General features: G+C 34.8%; 5 protein-coding genes across 8 annotated transcripts; 3 read left to right on the top strand and 2 right to left on the bottom strand.

The window, feature by feature from the left end:
• The first annotated feature begins 268 nt into the window (after window positions 1-268).
• LOC106641155 (NFU1 iron-sulfur cluster scaffold homolog, mitochondrial) lies at window positions 269-1,550 on the top strand. Its single transcript, XM_014355437.2, has 4 exons — window positions 269-454; window positions 564-997; window positions 1,076-1,176; window positions 1,235-1,550. The coding sequence occupies exons 1-4, from the start codon at window positions 372-374 to the stop codon at window positions 1,454-1,456; spliced, it is 840 nt and encodes a 279-aa protein (XP_014210923.2). The 5' UTR covers window positions 269-371; the 3' UTR covers window positions 1,457-1,550.
• A 19-nt stretch (window positions 1,551-1,569) lies between these two features.
• Window positions 1,570-3,451, bottom strand: Rack1 (Receptor of activated protein kinase C 1). The gene is made up of 4 exons (XM_014355436.2): window positions 3,221-3,451; window positions 2,761-2,969; window positions 2,228-2,434; window positions 1,570-2,038 (listed from the first exon to the last, which is right to left on the bottom strand). Exons 1-4 carry the CDS (start codon window positions 3,327-3,329, stop codon window positions 1,610-1,612), a joined length of 954 nt encoding a protein of 317 aa, XP_014210922.1. The 5' UTR covers window positions 3,330-3,451; the 3' UTR covers window positions 1,570-1,609.
• Window positions 3,452-3,671: 220 nt separating this feature from the next.
• On the top strand, window positions 3,672-5,648 carry LOC106641175 (uncharacterized). 2 transcript variants are annotated; one of them, XM_089593327.1, is made up of 5 exons: window positions 3,672-3,813; window positions 3,902-4,014; window positions 4,095-4,291; window positions 4,371-4,842; window positions 4,911-5,648. In XM_089593327.1, exons 1-5 carry the CDS (start codon window positions 3,801-3,803, stop codon window positions 5,082-5,084), a joined length of 969 nt encoding a protein of 322 aa, XP_089449453.1. In that variant the 5' UTR covers window positions 3,672-3,800; the 3' UTR covers window positions 5,085-5,648. The 2 variants fall into 2 exon arrangements, with proteins under 2 accessions (XP_089449453.1, XP_014210957.2); XM_014355471.2 differs by having other exon boundaries at window positions 3,914-4,014.
• Window positions 5,649-6,099: 451 nt separating this feature from the next.
• mts (protein phosphatase 2 catalytic subunit mts) lies at window positions 6,100-8,993 on the top strand. Of its 2 annotated transcripts, none has more exons than XM_014355534.3 (7): window positions 6,100-6,203; window positions 6,268-6,985; window positions 7,714-7,923; window positions 8,007-8,270; window positions 8,362-8,534; window positions 8,611-8,718; window positions 8,797-8,993. In XM_014355534.3, the coding sequence occupies exons 2-7, from the start codon at window positions 6,884-6,886 to the stop codon at window positions 8,867-8,869; spliced, it is 930 nt and encodes a 309-aa protein (XP_014211020.1). In that variant the 5' UTR covers window positions 6,100-6,203; window positions 6,268-6,883; the 3' UTR covers window positions 8,870-8,993. The 2 variants fall into 2 exon arrangements, with proteins under 2 accessions (XP_014211020.1, XP_089449455.1); XM_089593329.1 differs by having other exon boundaries at window positions 6,100-6,199.
• A 3,471-nt stretch (window positions 8,994-12,464) lies between these two features.
• On the bottom strand, window positions 12,465-14,818 carry LOC106641174 (mitochondrial coenzyme A transporter SLC25A16). Of its 2 annotated transcripts, none has more exons than XM_014355470.2 (7): window positions 14,188-14,818; window positions 13,873-13,965; window positions 13,663-13,796; window positions 13,403-13,588; window positions 13,180-13,336; window positions 12,967-13,108; window positions 12,465-12,900 (listed from the first exon to the last, which is right to left on the bottom strand). In XM_014355470.2, exons 1-7 carry the CDS (start codon window positions 14,255-14,257, stop codon window positions 12,726-12,728), a joined length of 957 nt encoding a protein of 318 aa, XP_014210956.2. In that variant the 5' UTR covers window positions 14,258-14,818; the 3' UTR covers window positions 12,465-12,725. The 2 variants fall into 2 exon arrangements, with proteins under 2 accessions (XP_014210956.2, XP_089449454.1); XM_089593328.1 differs by having other exon boundaries at window positions 12,821-12,895.
• Window positions 14,819-15,230: the final 412 nt, after the last annotated feature.

Raw genomic sequence — 15,230 nt, forward strand, 5'->3', positions numbered from 1 at the left:
ATTTGTCTTTACGATTTTTTTTAACAAACAAAGTTATCACTCAAAACTTTCGAAATTGCACTAAATGACTACTATTTTATAATTTCGTAAAAACATGGAACTTTTGCTGAAACATTTTTTCAAGTTCCTTCTTTCAAATTGAAATATTTAAATATCGCGCGTAGTTGTAGTAGGGAGAGCTTTTTTTAGGCTTGCGAATCTAACCTATCGATAGGTATCGATATCGAAACATATTTTACCTCTTGTTTCAATGGATCTTATCTTCTGAATATCTGAATGAACAGTGCACCTAATAGTAAAAGTGAAATAAGTGATATCATCATTTTTGACATAATACTGAGCATCGACGAATTAATGTGATATTTCTGAACATGAATAAATTCTTGACAAAATCTATGTCAACATGCCGAACTTTAGCATGTCGCTCACTGGTTGCTTGTCAGTGCTCTAAAAGGTAAATAGTAATATAGTGACTTTTTTAAAGCTTTTAATTAGTGTAGTATATTATATTACAATTTGATTTATCAAGTGTATTTTTAATAAAATAAATGTTTTTATTTCAGACTTCAAAATGTAAATAACAGTACGAGGCAAATGCACTCAGTGTTGAGCCATCCAAAACTTAAATTATGTTCACCAGTTAATCAACAACATGTTAATCTCTTACAATTGCAAAAACGCAATATGTTTATACAAACACAAGATACTCCTAATCCTAACAGTTTAAAATTTATTCCTGGCGTGGAAGTTTTGGGTCCTGGAAAAACCAAAGATTTTCCTACCTTGAAAGATGCATCTTGTTCACCTCTCGCTAGAATGCTGTTCCGCATTGAAGGAGTCAAATCAGTGTTCTTTGGACCAGATTTTATCACTGTCACTAAAGCAGATGAAGACTTGGAATGGCAATTGATTAAACCTGAAATTTTTGCCAGCATAATGGACTTTTATGTCAGTGGTCTACCCGTTATGTCGGAATCTCAGGCTTCATCTGATATAGGTAAAAGTTAATGTAATTTAGGAAATTTTATAAAAAGACAATTTTTTATTCTTATTGACAATTTTTGATTATCTGCAGCGAGTGAAGATGACGATGAGATAGTTCAAATGATCAAAGAACTATTAGACACAAGAATAAGACCAACAGTTCAAGAAGATGGTGGAGACATAGTTTTCATGGTAAGTACTAATTCGATTTTTGAAAGTTCTCAACACTAATTTTCATGTGTATATGCAGGGTTTTGAAGATGGAATTGTTAAATTGAAAATGCAAGGTTCTTGCACTAATTGTCCAAGCTCTGTTGTTACTTTAAAAAATGGAGTTCAAAATATGATGCAATTTTATATACCGGAAGTACTGGGGGTTATACAAGTCGAAGATGAAGCAGATGAAATTACGAAAGAGGAATTTGAAAAACTCGAAAAAAAAGTTGGTGAATCCGAAAGCGAACAAAAATAGAAATATCTTTAAATATTTTTTTTATTTGTATTATAGTTGTAACATATTACCTAATAGAGTCTTAAAGTTACGCTTAAATGTAAATTATTTAGAATTAAACAAGTAAAAACAAATTTCTTTCAGTCTATTTATTTTTCATCTTTTTTACAAAAGTTAACGGCTCGAGATGGAAACTTGCCATACTCTAATAATATTGTCAGAGTAACCAGCAAACAAAGTTTGACCATCGGTGGACCAAGCCAAAGACAAACACTTGGGAAGTTCTTTGTTGAGTGTCTGGTTTGGTACTGTTGGTACGAGTTCTTGAACCATTTCTTTCAATTCAAGATCCCAGATCTTGATGTGAGGACCATAAGCAGCACAGAGCCAATACCGATTAGGGCTGAAGCACAAAGCAGTTATGATGTCGTTGTGGTCCAGGGTGTGCAAGTGCTTTCCGTCATTCAAATCCCACAGCATGGCTTTGTTATCCTTGCCACCAGAAGCACAAAGAGAACCATCGGGAGAGACGGTTACCGTGTTCAGATAACCACTGTGACCATTGTGGTTGATCTTAAGGCGACAATTGGTCAAGTTCCAAACCTGCAACAAGAAATTAAATAGCCCTTTTAGAAAGAGGAATATCAAAATGCACACAAAATGCATTAGTTTGTTATCAACTTCAGTCCCATATCCGCAAACACTCACAGATATCATGTTTGAAAAAAAGATTCATCATCTTAGAAATTTACGTCGTTACTGAGTGAGAAAATTTTTTTTAGTCTCAATTACCTTAACAGTGCGATCCCAACCAGCAGACACAATGATAGGATTGGAGTGGTTTGGCGAAAACCTAACACAGCTGACCCAGTCAGAGTGTCCATCTTCTTGAATTGTGTATTTACATTCAGCCAATGTATTCCACAACTTGATTGTCTTGTCTCGCGAACCTGAGACGATTTGACGATTGTCAACTGAGAAAGCAACACTCAGAACATCCTTCAAACACAAAGAACGAGCAAGATTAAGAACGTGCATTCAGATATCAAAGTGAATAAGAATAAGTTCACAAGCGAATAATGCAAGAATCTAGTGGTACGTGTGGTTTAAAGTTGTATTTCAGAAGGCAGTGTTGTAAGAAAAGACTGTAGTCTTATACTCACGTTAAAGACGAATTGCCCATCTCTTCAATATTTAATTAAAAAAAAATATTTAAAAAAAATGCTTCAGTTTTATATTTCAATTACACAAGGGGTTTATGCCTAGGCCCCAAGTGCAAGACGAATAAAGTAGGAAGAGCATCAGCTCAAAGTCGGATGTCACACCTGGGTATGGTCTTCAAACCTTCTTGTCGTGCGACCAGCTGCCAAGTCCCAAAGCCTCAAGGTCTTGTCCCATGAGCCAGACAGGGCGTAGTTTCCATCAGACGAGAGAACTACGTCGCTGATGAAGTGGGAGTGACCGTATAAACGTTTTTGAGGTACACCGTAGTGACCCTCGTCACGTGTCAATTTCCAAACAATCAAAGTCTTGTCTGAAAAAAATTTAACGCATGAGAAAATAATCAGCACTACCAACACGTGTAGTTCTATGATTGGAGGTTAAAAAAGTAACTACTTCTTGAACCACGATTTAATCCAACATATGGATATTGATAAATAATAGGCACCTTGGTATCAATTAACGGAGTAAGAAATGAAATTAAAAAGAGAAAATGATCTTGAAATACATGATACAAACTACAAATAAAATACGAGTAGCGATTCTGTTGATCGGAACACTTACCTCGTGAAGAAGACAAGATCATGTCGGGATATTTTGGATTGGTGGCAATTTGGGTGACCCATCCATTGTGCCCGACGAGGTCACCTCTGTGCAGAAGAGTTTCCGTCATTTTTCACTTGATTTTGCGCTGTGATGGCTTTGATAACAATGGATTACTTATCCACCCACCGCGAAGACCAATGTCGCTTGGACGAACGCCTTCAACGAAAAGAACGCACTGGACAGAAAGATGGGAAGCTAGCTGCCCCTGTATAGGCGTTATATTGGCGCGCAGTGCTCGACCGGTATTGTCGGCAGTATTACTACGGTTGACCAGAGTTTGGTAATAAAAATAATGCCTTTGCTACCTACCACCAATATATGAGGCAGCTATTCTACACACTCATGCGGGTGCTTTATATTTATAAAAGTTACGATATCTCAGACCTAAGTATAGTAGTGCCGAATGCCGAATACTGTCAATATACTAATAAGTCTACTTAGTATACCTTGTTTTGCCTCGATTTATTGTTTCATAAATATTGTAATTGTGTAAGGTTCCACGTAACGTGATCCGTCGACTTAAATAGATAAATTTACAATGACCAGCAACGGTGAGGCTTGTCTTTGTCATTAGTTAACATATCTATAATTTCCGTGAGTTTTTATTTAAAGTGTCAAGTTTTATTGAATCATCCAAAGTTATATTTTCAGAGGATAACAAGAGCGAAGTCTCGGTCAACATGGAAAGTGAAAATGGAAATGCTGAAGTGGAGGACAGTGAAAAAATCATGATCATTGATCCAGAATCTGAAGTTTGTATCGTCTGTGCATTGGGTTGGGAAATCAATACGTTCATTTTTATATATAATTTTGTCAACTGTGCTTGTTACAGGAGTTGGATTTCAATCATTCGCGCTTGACGAAATTGGAAAACTTGGAGCCTCTGCATAAAATAAAAAAACTGTGCTTCACCTGGAACTTGATCAAAAAAATTGAAAATCTCAATACCCTGCAAACTCTAATTGAATTAGAACTGAGGGATAATCAAATTACTGTTATTGAAAATTTAGATGCCCTTGTAAATTTACAGTGAGTCTTGAATATTATTATTGATTATATCTGTGACCTGATTTAAGATTTATCTGTATTTTATTGTTTTGTTTTTTAGACTACTGGACTTATCATTTAATAGAATTAAAAAAATCGAAGGCTTGACAAATTTGGTGAATTTACAAAAATTGTTTCTTTCGTCTAATAGAATTACAAAAATTGAAAATTTATCACATTTGAAAAATTTAAATATGTTAGAATTGGGAGACAACAAGATTAGGGAAATTGAAAACTTGGAGGGTTTGGGTAATTTGACTAATTTGTTTTTGGGAAAAAATAAAATTTCGGTCATAAAAAATTTAAGTAACTTGAAAAATCTTACATTGTTGAGCATTCAAAGCAATAGAATCATATGTATTGAGAATCTAACAGAACTGACAAATTTGGAGCAGTTGTACTTGTCAGAAAATGGCCTGACCAGCATAGAAGGATTAGAAAATTGCCTAAAGATATCAACTCTTGACTTGGCAAACAATAAATTAAAATACATCAACAACATACAGCATCTCACTGAACTAGAAGAGTTTTGGGTAAGAAAAATTTTTAAGTTTCAATGGCTCATTGCATTAGTCACGTAATCGTTAATTTATTCATGCAGGTTAACAATAATGAAATTGAAGATTGGACCACTATTGATAACTTGACAGCTAATAAAAAATTACAAACTGTGTACTTGGAGCATAATCCCATTGCAAAAGATCCAAATTACAGAAGAAAAATAAAATTAATTTTACCTTGGCTACTACAACTGGATGCTACTCTGTGTCGATGAGACCATAAATCTTTGTCTTTCAATGATAATGTTGGAGATAATGTAGAGGATGGAAGGATATCTCTTACCAAGAATAATGATGAACTAAGTGACTGTTGAGGAAATTTAGTATTTTTATAATTATCATAGAAGCTTTACTGTTGAACTTAACGTTTTACAATGAAAATAAGTAACTGAAAAAAAAGACTGTGTATAGTTACATTTTAAGCATACTCTTTGAAGATAAACTTCAATACATTGCGTTGCAAATAATATTTGTGCGGAATATGCAATGTATGGCATAATATTCACAAGTATTTAAATCCACCTTACAATTATCAAGATACCAATATTGATTACATAAAAAACTATAATTGTGCAAAACACTTATTTTAATAGATTAAACACGTAAATTTAAAATAAACTTTTGAAAACGCATTGTCAAACTACTGTCGGACGTATAAGTCCTCTGGTGATGAAACATCACTTAATTGTAAACTTACAAAATAATGAAATATTCATACGACCGTTTTTTGAGTTTTAACAACTTGTATTGAAATTAATTGAATAAAATAAAAAATTACTGCGAATGAGAGTTTGGAATGTTTTCAAAGTTGATCATTACACAAAGCATTAAATTACCTGAATACACAATTGTGTAGTTAAGATTAGATTAAAGGAAAGATAAGGCGCTCATATTTACGTTTTTGAACATTAAATTGGAATTTTCTCGTAATGTATGTATATATTAATTTTTTTTTAATTAATTAAAGGGAATCAAGTGTGTGGTATATATGTATATACCGATGATTCAGACAGCCTTGCAAGACTTCTGCTATATCACACCGTGTTCATTTCTGCATTTTTTATTATTATTACGATGTTTGAATGCAGTTATCACTTATCAATCATAAACATCTGAGATAAGTACACTTATATAGGTGGCGGTCATTAGGAGTTTGCAGTACCAAACACCAAGTGTATCGGTGCGTTACGTGCTAAGGATAAGGAGTAAGGAGTTGCGTTGCGCGGCTCGTACTTACATCAGCGAAGGCGAAGAGTGGAATACTTAAAAGTGATGAGAAGAGTGAAGTTGAAGTGCGGCGAAGCGAAAGGAAGTGTGTAGCATCTTACAAGTAGGTGCGTTTGTATGTATGTGTATATATATATATATATACGAGCTGCGAGGTGTATTTTGTTTCAGTTTACCTATAAGACAGAGACGACGAGAGCGTGACGTGAGAGAAAGAGCTATATAGCAGAGAGTTGTACATATATAGGGAGGCATCGGCCATTTTGTTAGTGTGTGCACACATATCGTGGATTGTGGACCACGATAAACGCGAGGTTGACCATAGCAGCAGGAGTTGGCTGCTAAACACTTGCAGCAGCAACATTATAGTGAATCAGTCCGCGCGACCAGTGTGTATAAACGTAGGCGTACACGCGTTGAGTCGAATCGAGTGGTTGCGTGTCGTGAGAACCTCGCGAGTGGCAGCTGCAGGAGTTGGCGTGTGTAAAGTACGCCGAGGGGTCGCCGCCACCACTGCCACCGCCGTTGCTGAGGATACCTATATACACATATATACTCATCTAGTCGCACGTTCCTCTCCTCCAGAGGCAATTTAAATCTGCACCACAGATATTGAAGGCAGTGTATAGTGCCGCCGCATACAATATATTAGTTACGTATGCGTTGCTGTTGCTACAACTACTACTTTAGCTGGGTTGACTCTGCAGCAGCGACATAACCGTTGCGCCAAAGCTTCCCGGTTAAGCGCACGCATCTCACGAGTGTAGCAGAGCCCGCATAGTTAAGCATGGAGGAGAAGGCGTCTCTCAAGGAGCTCGACCAGTGGATCGAACAGCTGAACGACTGCAAACAACTGACGGAGAGCCAAGTCAAGACGCTCTGCGACAAGGTGAGCATCCCCGTCGGCGCTGGTCTCTTCCTTCCTTCCGGCTCCAGGACTCCCCGCGCCCACACACTCTCGTGGGCTCCAAGATGTTCATCCATCTCTCTCGCTCTCCACCTCCGAACTCCTTTTACTCGCTCCCACCCGGAAAAACTAGACTCGAGCTGGTTCCGGCGCTTCAGGAACCTGCTTTTAGTCTTGAGGTTGTATACGGATATTTTTCGCAACGATGATCGCCCGCAATATCCGCGAATCACTCGGGCCCGGTCGCAGTCATTCCGATGATTCAGAGTCTCCATATAACGATGATATGACAGTCCCGATATACCAACTCGCTTATTATTTATCGTTACGAGCGCCAGTACTGATATGATGCAATGCTGGCGAATGTAAACACACTTGATTTATTGTTGGCTGCTTTTATTCGGGTTCGTTTGCATCCTCCAGTAGAACCTATTCTTTGATTCTCATCAGTTGTACGTAGGAATTACTCTTTGATCAAAGAGGCGCGGGGGTGGGGTAGACAGACTGCATGGGTACTTGTGATATTCTTAAAACACATTTTCATTATAGTCTGTATCTATATTACGTGTGAGGATATACGTGTGTGTTGTCTTCAGAGTATTAAGAGTGTGTTTTAATTTGATGATACTTACTTGATTAAAGCTGTGTTTACTAAAACAATTGTGATAAACTCGCATTTTCATTATTAATATGTTATCAAACGTTTTTAGGCAAAAGAAATTCTAGCAAAAGAATCCAATGTGCAAGAGGTGAAATGTCCTGTAACAGTATGCGGAGATGTGCATGGGCAGTTTCATGATTTAATGGAACTGTTCAGAATAGGTGGAAAATCCCCAGACACGAATTATTTGTTTATGGGTGATTATGTTGATCGTGGCTATTATTCTGTTGAAACTGTCACGCTACTTGTAGCACTTAAAGTAAGATTTCTCATAACAATTTTTTTTTTCACTTGATGAAATATCAAATATTATTTTTATTCTAAAACATCCTCCTCTTTTAGGTGAGGTACAGAGAAAGAATAACCATCTTAAGAGGCAATCATGAATCCAGACAAATTACACAAGTTTATGGATTTTATGATGAATGTCTTCGCAAATATGGAAATGCAAACGTCTGGAAGTTTTTTACAGACCTCTTTGATTATCTACCCTTGACTGCACTTGTAGATGGTCAGATATTTTGCTTACATGGTGGGCTTTCTCCTTCTATTGATACATTGGATCATATTCGGGCACTAGATCGTCTACAAGAAGTACCACATGAAGTTAGTATTTGATCAAAAAAAAATTTTGATTATACCTCATTATATTAGTAATAAAATCTATTAATATTTTGTATCGACAATATTTTTATAGGGACCCATGTGCGATCTTTTATGGTCAGACCCTGATGACAGAGGGGGATGGGGCATTTCTCCTAGAGGAGCTGGGTATACTTTTGGCCAAGACATTTCGGAAACATTTAATCACTCTAATGGCTTAACACTTGTATCGCGAGCTCATCAACTGGTTATGGAAGGCTACAACTGGTAACAAAATTTGCAATTTGTATTTACAAAATAATTAAACTATACATACTAATTGTATTTTCTTTTTTACACAAAGGTGTCATGACCGTAATGTCGTAACCATATTCTCGGCACCCAATTACTGTTATCGTTGTGGTAATCAAGCTGCAATCATGGAATTAGATGATGCTTTGAAGTATTCATTGTAAGTTTTGACAAGACCAAAAATAAAACGCTTTTGTTTTTTTTACAGTGAGAATAAAAATTTGTTATATATTTTTAGCCTCCAATTTGATCCAGCACCAAGACGCGGTGAGCCACATGTCACTAGGCGAACGCCAGACTACTTCCTGTAAGGTGTGGAACACGAGGAAGTGGACTCAAAGGTAGGGGAATGGAATGATGCTGGCTTTATAGAGATGCCACAAAAACGTAACCTTTATTAAGAAAAAAAAAAAAAAACAAACAAACAAACAAAAACATCTGTACCTTTAACCGTTATTGTAAACGGCCAAATAAAGAAAGTGGTCAAGTTTTCAAACCCCGAATGAATGTTAACTTATTGATGGGCGATAAAACAACGTCTGCCGAAGATATACGTGTCGACTTTTCCTAATTGTAATACAAAGCTGACTGTTGTCATTGAAATGGTTACTGAATGAGAAGAAAAGAAAGATTAAAATAACTGTATTTAAGAGAAGAAAAAAAAGTGATGGAATGAAATATCTTACGTTTTAACTGATGTGTGATAAAAGAGTGAGATTTTTCTCCAAGTAAAGGCATGTGAAGTATAAGAGGGTTGATGCAATAGTGATTTCCATCCCAGTTTTGCCACTACTTTATACGTCATTTTTAAATCCAAGTATTTGTATTTATTACTACTTCTTTTTCACGATTGTGAAACACAATGTTATTAGAGTTTAAAATAAAAGTGGCTGTTATGTGTGGCTGCTGTAATATACGAGATTTTTATAACGTAAATCGGAACCTCAGTGGACCATATGTTCTTTATCAAAGTTTTTCATTTCGATACTTTTGTTTTTAGCGCGACAGAAAAATTATCTGATCGAATTTATTTGTGAATAAAAATCAAATTTTATACCTTACGCTCCTTCTCTCTTTCTTATTCAATCGATAAGAAGAATAAAGGAAGAGTTTTGTAATGTACTTTTTCTACTTAAGAAAAGCTTTTTTAATGCATTGTTATATAAAACTCTCAAGCATTTACTTTATTCGTCTTTCGTTGTGTTACACACTGGACTATTGATGCGTTGGAATAAATAAAGAATTAATGCTCTTATCAGAAATTGTAAGTTTTTATGAATTCTATACCACTTGACCACACATTGTCGCAACGAGAGGAATAAAGACACCTCGTGGCACTTTTGCATCAATCCCCAGAAATGAAATTAATTTTTTTTAAATCAACGCCTAACGATACTATCCTTTCATCAATAATTATATCTTACCAAAAGTTATTGGTTCGTTTTACACAACTTTTTACCAATTTTAAAAATTCATACAAAAATGATTTTGATTAATAAAGTTTTCGACTTGTGCGGAATTGGTTTATATTTATTATTCTAAATCATTTTAGGCTAAGTAATACATGTGTACCATGAGGTAACCTGTCGATGCGATGTATCTATTTTTCTTTTGTCAAAACGTAAAAACTGAAAACATACCGTATTCATTGAAATATTCATTGAAGTAGAAAAAAAAGACAGGTGAAACACACATGCTAACATATTGAGATAAAATAATGTTGAGACTGCAAATTTGATATTGTATAATGACAATGAATTGACGTTAATAGAGACCCTAGAGTGATTGTTTTCAAAAAATATGAAAACAAAAAAAAAAATAAATAAAAAAAATTACTGTAACAATCTCTAAATTGATAAAGTGCCGAGGCAAGCACTAAACAAAAGATATGCGAAGAACCACACAAATAATAACAATTTATCAAGACTGCGAATCGATAAAATTGAAATAACTGAATAAGATAACATTTTCTCAACTCTAGTGTGTCCCTTTCTATTACCTCTATCAGACATCTATATACTATCGAGCATAAAGTTAATTTTCATTGAATGCGTGTACTTGTTCTTGGAAAAATTTCACAGATTTATACAGAAACAAAAAAAAAAAAAAAAAAAAAAAATATGAATTCAATGCAGTTCCTTTGACATTGATGTTTTCAACACTTTTTTGTGCACTTGTCACTTTTTTATGAACAAATCTTTAAATAAGAGTTTTTTCAAAATAAAAGAAAAACAAAGAATCTATCAAATGATGAAACAAAAAAAGGTGTTTTCAGTAAAATTATATTTGTACCCGGGTGCATTTCTGTTAAATCTTTTACGTAGCTGAGAAAGAAGCAATATTATTAGAAACGATCATTCGACCATTCTAAGAGAAAGAAACCCATGGGTAAAGGTCATTTAGTATTACATAATTAACAATCTAAAAATGAGTTGAGTAGCAGTACAACATCATAATAAATGATTTAATAGTCATGTAGACGTTGTATAGTTTTTTATTTGCTCTACATTAATCGTACTCATATCCATCTGTAACGCACGTGTAAGAAATGAAAAGGTAGAGGTGGAGGAAATGAAAAATGCGAGATAGTGCGCTTTGACGTACCGTTGAAGCACAAGGAGTTTTTTAAAATTGTAACATAATTTTATTTTAAATAGGTAAATTGATAATTTGACAAATAACCACTACAAAGCGGAAAGCTTCGAAAATCGATGTAGTGATTAAATAAAAATTTTGTGCTGTATTAAAAAAATTAAAGAGAGAGAAAGATGCAATACACAAGATTTTCATATTTTTATGAGCGAGCAAGTTGACTAGTTGACCCGAGCACACGCCCAACTAAGTATAAATCGTATCATCTCATTTTTCTCTTTTGAGTTCGAGCATTTAAATGGAAATAAAACGAAAAAAAAAAAAAAAAAAATTAAAAAAAATAAACTGAATAGCGGAAGAAAAGCACATGTAAAACAGTATATGTACTGAGCAAGTATTTGTAAATTTAGGGTGAAAGTCAAGTTATGACAATAATGGATAAAATATTTCAAATTCATAAATTTTGTGAAAAAAATTTCTGAAATATGAGTAAAATCCAGTTTTGATGTTTTCAAGATTTTTTCGTCACCGCAAATGAAGCAAAAAATACTCTTGTATTTTTTTGTTTTTTTGCAAGATTATTAATGTCTCGTAATACATCTCTAGTAAAATTAGAGAACGGCAACCAGCAAATTTGATCGTTGAGAAAGAAGCTAGCATTTGTCCAGTGAGCGTGTCTAATGTGTATTTGTAGCAGTCAACTTGCGCGTACTGTGCTGCCTTTACTGCAAGATTTTGTTTCCTACTGTTGATGGCAACAAAAAAAAAATGAGATTAAAATATGGGAAAGCTAGAGCTATTGTTGCTACTGCTGCTGTATTGACCTAGAGTCAAAAGTTGTTTTGATGCGAATGTTGGTCCCTTATCTTCAATTACTATTCTTTTTGTTTCAAATTATGATTGAATCATCCGAAGAAAAAAAAACATTAAATAAATAAAATGTATCAAAAGACAGTTAGGTCTTTTTTATTAATAACTATCTTACTAATCCTATAAGTTTTATGTCGATTAGACTTACTTTAGTATTTAATGGTTAAACTATCAAATTGTGTATCTGTTGCTTTGTAGATAGTGTGTACAAATGTATTTTCGTCATTCATTTATTTTTATAAATTTAATAGAGCTTCACATTAAAAAATTTATTTTTATTGCAACTAAAACATGGTTTACAACTTTATAATTAATTGAACACTCGTAGTAATACAAATCAATAAACAAAAATAATTTAATATAACAATTTTTTTCTAACACTTTTATTTTACAAAAAATACTTCTATGTATCGTTGAGTTGTAAAAATATTTTTTTTAGTAGTTTTATAATATAAAATATTTTTTTACATTTTTTCCGTTCGATATGAACAATATTTACAAAATATTTTGAATATTTTAAATAAGTATTTCTTTTATCATACATATATTTATATAAAGGCACTCCTTCAACGTGGTAATGCCTATGGTGAACACCTTTAAATTTTAGCAATTTTCAATTCAATTATTCTAAGAAAAGAATAAGCTTGAAAATCAAACTAACTCCTTACACTAATTGTACATAAACGTCAAATTCAAGTCAAATTTTTAAACTTTTATTCCCGTGTCGAGATTAAGAAATTGTTTCATAACTTCGTAAGTAGCAAAACTCACAGCAACCATTGGAATAGCTCTTAAATAATTTATGCTCATTCCTCTGTACAATCCTTTAGTTATACCATTTTCTCTATATATTGTAAGCAACGTTGATACCATCCCTATGCTGAAAATAGTACAATATAAAGAACAATAATTTAAAAGAGGGAATTGTACAAATTATATGAAATACCTAAATTTATGGGTAGCTGGATTCATCATTGCTAGCTGCATTCTTCTTCTGGTAACATCCAATGGGTAAGAAAAACTCTGTGCTATTGCTCCAGCAATACCGCCACATAGTAATTTTCCCGGTATCGTTAAAACCAGTCCACCTACAAGAAAATTTAGTTTGTAAAGTTGATGCAAATTAAAATTATAAAATGTCAAAGTAAAAATATATTACCAGTATTTTTGTCGCAACTGCTACAAAGAATATTAGGAAAGTATTTTAGACACAGGTACTTTAATTTTTCAAAAGAGTAGAAAGAAAATCCTGCATATGGTATCATACCACATATAGTTGGTAAAAATCCCCTGTACAATGCTCTAAGACCACCTTCCTAAAAGTTTAAAAAATAATCATGCTACATTGAAAAACTTTAACTCTTAATTAACAATGTACCAACATCATTGAAGATCGAAACAGCTGTATGAACGATTCCTGTGTAAATATGTTCTCCAGTTATTTGAAAGGCAAGTCGAGCTCTGATTGTATCAAGAGGATAAGTAAAAGCAACAGCTGTAACTCCAGCACAAGAACCAGCTATGAATTTGTCAGCTTGAGTACGATTTCCCAACAATCTTCCCAAGTGCTGTAAAAGTGAGTTGTGAGTTTTTTCGGGAAAAGTAAACAGAAAAAAAGATATCGATTGAATTTCTTTATTACCTTTTTGTAAATTTCAAAAGCAGTAAATTGTGTAGCAGCATAAGGAAATATTCTGACCATTTGGGCAAAGTTACCCTTGTAAAGGGCAAAAAAGTGTTCACGTGAAACAATTTCTCTAAGACCAGAGAAAACCCCTTAAAAAAGAAATAGCATTGATAATTCATGAAAAAAAAAAACAACAAAATTTAAAAAAACTTTAAAAATAATTACCCAAGTGTTTGTAATGACTGTTGTGAGCCTGCAACAAAATTTTTATTCTGTCCAAGGGAGCAACAGTAGTTTTGGAACACATTCCAGCAACACCTGAGAAAACCAAGTAAACACATTAAGTAGTATAATGAAACGTTATTGGCACACATTCGAAAGTTTCTGTTGTACCTACGATGAAAGCGATGATTATTTACGGTCAGCGAGACATGCGAAACATCGCACAGTAAAAAGAGGAAAAACAAAAGCAGGGACGGTGTGTATACTTGTTCAGCTGGAAAATTCAAGGGAAACAAAAGGTATATTTAAAAAACTTACCCCCGGCTATGAAGTTTTTGACGACAAAATCGAGATTCTGGGTGGTGGACGTTGGGCTGAGAGTCGCCATGGTTTCACTTTTCGCGCTGCCGCCTGCAGGCACGCTGCTGCGTTCTCACGAGAGCACCGTCGACGCCTGTACTACCGTCTGCTTACAACTTCTTTTGGCTCTCGGCTCCTCTGATGTGTGTCTGCGGGAATCTTGAATGGAGAAAGCAAAAATGCCGCGAGAAGAAGCGCGTAAGTAAAAGAGAGAGCGTGTAGCTTTGGTTGTTGGCCGGCCCAGCCCGGCACTAAACGCTCGCTGGTGGGCCTCGTGCAATCGGTACGCGCACGCACGGGAAAGTCAGTGACCTTGAACTGGCTCTTCTGCTTTTCCACTATACGTAAGTCCCCTCTCTCCCCTTGTATACCTGCTGCGTAAAGAACTCCGCTCGGCATGCGGCCCAAGCCCAACCAGTTGCGTTGCGACGATTCGCGATTTCGCAAAGTGAGAGTTGCGGCGATGGGTTGTTCTTGCGCTCTACACAGTCTACACTTTAGACTCTCTCGCCACCACCACAATATGCAATCGAATTCAGGTTATACTTCCGTCGAGCAATTTGCACTTTGCACCGTTACGTATTTGCATCAATATTAATTTGATGACATATATACGATGAGAAAGCAATGATTAATCCCCTTTGAATATATTCCTGCACTGCCGCGTGACATTCGATTATTCGGAGTTTTTAATTATTAAGTAGGTATATTTACTTACTTCTTAACGTTTTTTATCGGGCTGGGAATTCCGAATCTTCACGCGACTTACGTCTGCGACGACTCCGAAATTCGTGAATATTTATATGCATTGTTTAGCAGCGGGTGTGCAAAATATAAGTAAGATAAGATAAGAACTTTGTTTAAACTGTGTATTAATGACAGGTTTTGTTCGCAAATTAATTTACATATATAAGTACCCGAATATACTCAATGACTTAATAAATGTTGTGTCGTTTAAAGCGAAATAATTGTTTTGAGTCTAAGCCAAGTTACGCTATCCT

Source organism: Copidosoma floridanum, unplaced genomic scaffold (assembly GCF_036245765.1).
Source record: "Copidosoma floridanum isolate Cflo_tuat_1 unplaced genomic scaffold, Cflo_Japanese_pri ptg000019l, whole genome shotgun sequence".
NCBI classification, from domain to species: domain Eukaryota; kingdom Metazoa; phylum Arthropoda; class Insecta; order Hymenoptera; family Encyrtidae; genus Copidosoma; species Copidosoma floridanum.

What these genes read in the sequence shown, in the direction of transcription:
- LOC106641155 (XM_014355437.2), top strand. Translation starts at nt 372, where the DNA reads ATGAATAAATTCTTGACAAAATCTATGTCAACATGCCGAACTTTAGCA. An exon ending in GCTTGTCAGTGCTCTAAAAG is followed by an intron (nt 455 to 563) that starts GTAAATAGTAAT and finishes TTTTTATTTCAG; the next exon opens with ACTTCAAAATGTAAATAACA. An exon ending in TCAGGCTTCATCTGATATAG is followed by an intron (nt 998 to 1,075) that starts GTAAAAGTTAAT and finishes GATTATCTGCAG; the next exon opens with CGAGTGAAGATGACGATGAG.
- Rack1 (XM_014355436.2), bottom strand. Translation starts at nt 3,329, where the DNA reads ATGACGGAAACTCTTCTGCACAGAGGTGACCTCGTCGGGCACAATGGA. An exon ending in GGTTTGAAGACCATACCCAG is followed by an intron (nt 2,435 to 2,760) that starts GTGTGACATCCG and finishes TTGTGTTTGAAG; the next exon opens with GATGTTCTGAGTGTTGCTTT. An exon ending in GTTGGGATCGCACTGTTAAG is followed by an intron (nt 2,039 to 2,227) that starts GTAATTGAGACT and finishes TTCTTGTTGCAG; the next exon opens with GTTTGGAACTTGACCAATTG.
- LOC106641175 (XM_089593327.1), top strand. An exon ending in TCATTGATCCAGAATCTGAA is followed by an intron (nt 4,015 to 4,094) that starts GTTTGTATCGTC and finishes TGCTTGTTACAG; the next exon opens with GAGTTGGATTTCAATCATTC. An exon ending in GATGCCCTTGTAAATTTACA is followed by an intron (nt 4,292 to 4,370) that starts GTGAGTCTTGAA and finishes TTTGTTTTTTAG; the next exon opens with ACTACTGGACTTATCATTTA.
- mts (XM_014355534.3), top strand. Translation starts at nt 6,884, where the DNA reads ATGGAGGAGAAGGCGTCTCTCAAGGAGCTCGACCAGTGGATCGAACAG. An exon ending in TCAAGACGCTCTGCGACAAG is followed by an intron (nt 6,986 to 7,713) that starts GTGAGCATCCCC and finishes AAACGTTTTTAG; the next exon opens with GCAAAAGAAATTCTAGCAAA. An exon ending in GTTATGGAAGGCTACAACTG is followed by an intron (nt 8,535 to 8,610) that starts GTAACAAAATTT and finishes TTTTACACAAAG; the next exon opens with GTGTCATGACCGTAATGTCG.
- LOC106641174 (XM_014355470.2), bottom strand. Translation starts at nt 14,257, where the DNA reads ATGGCGACTCTCAGCCCAACGTCCACCACCCAGAATCTCGATTTTGTC. An exon ending in CTGTTTCGATCTTCAATGAT is followed by an intron (nt 13,337 to 13,402) that starts GTTGGTACATTG and finishes TTAAACTTTTAG; the next exon opens with GAAGGTGGTCTTAGAGCATT. An exon ending in CCAGCTACCCATAAATTTAG is followed by an intron (nt 12,901 to 12,966) that starts GTATTTCATATA and finishes TACTATTTTCAG; the next exon opens with CATAGGGATGGTATCAACGT.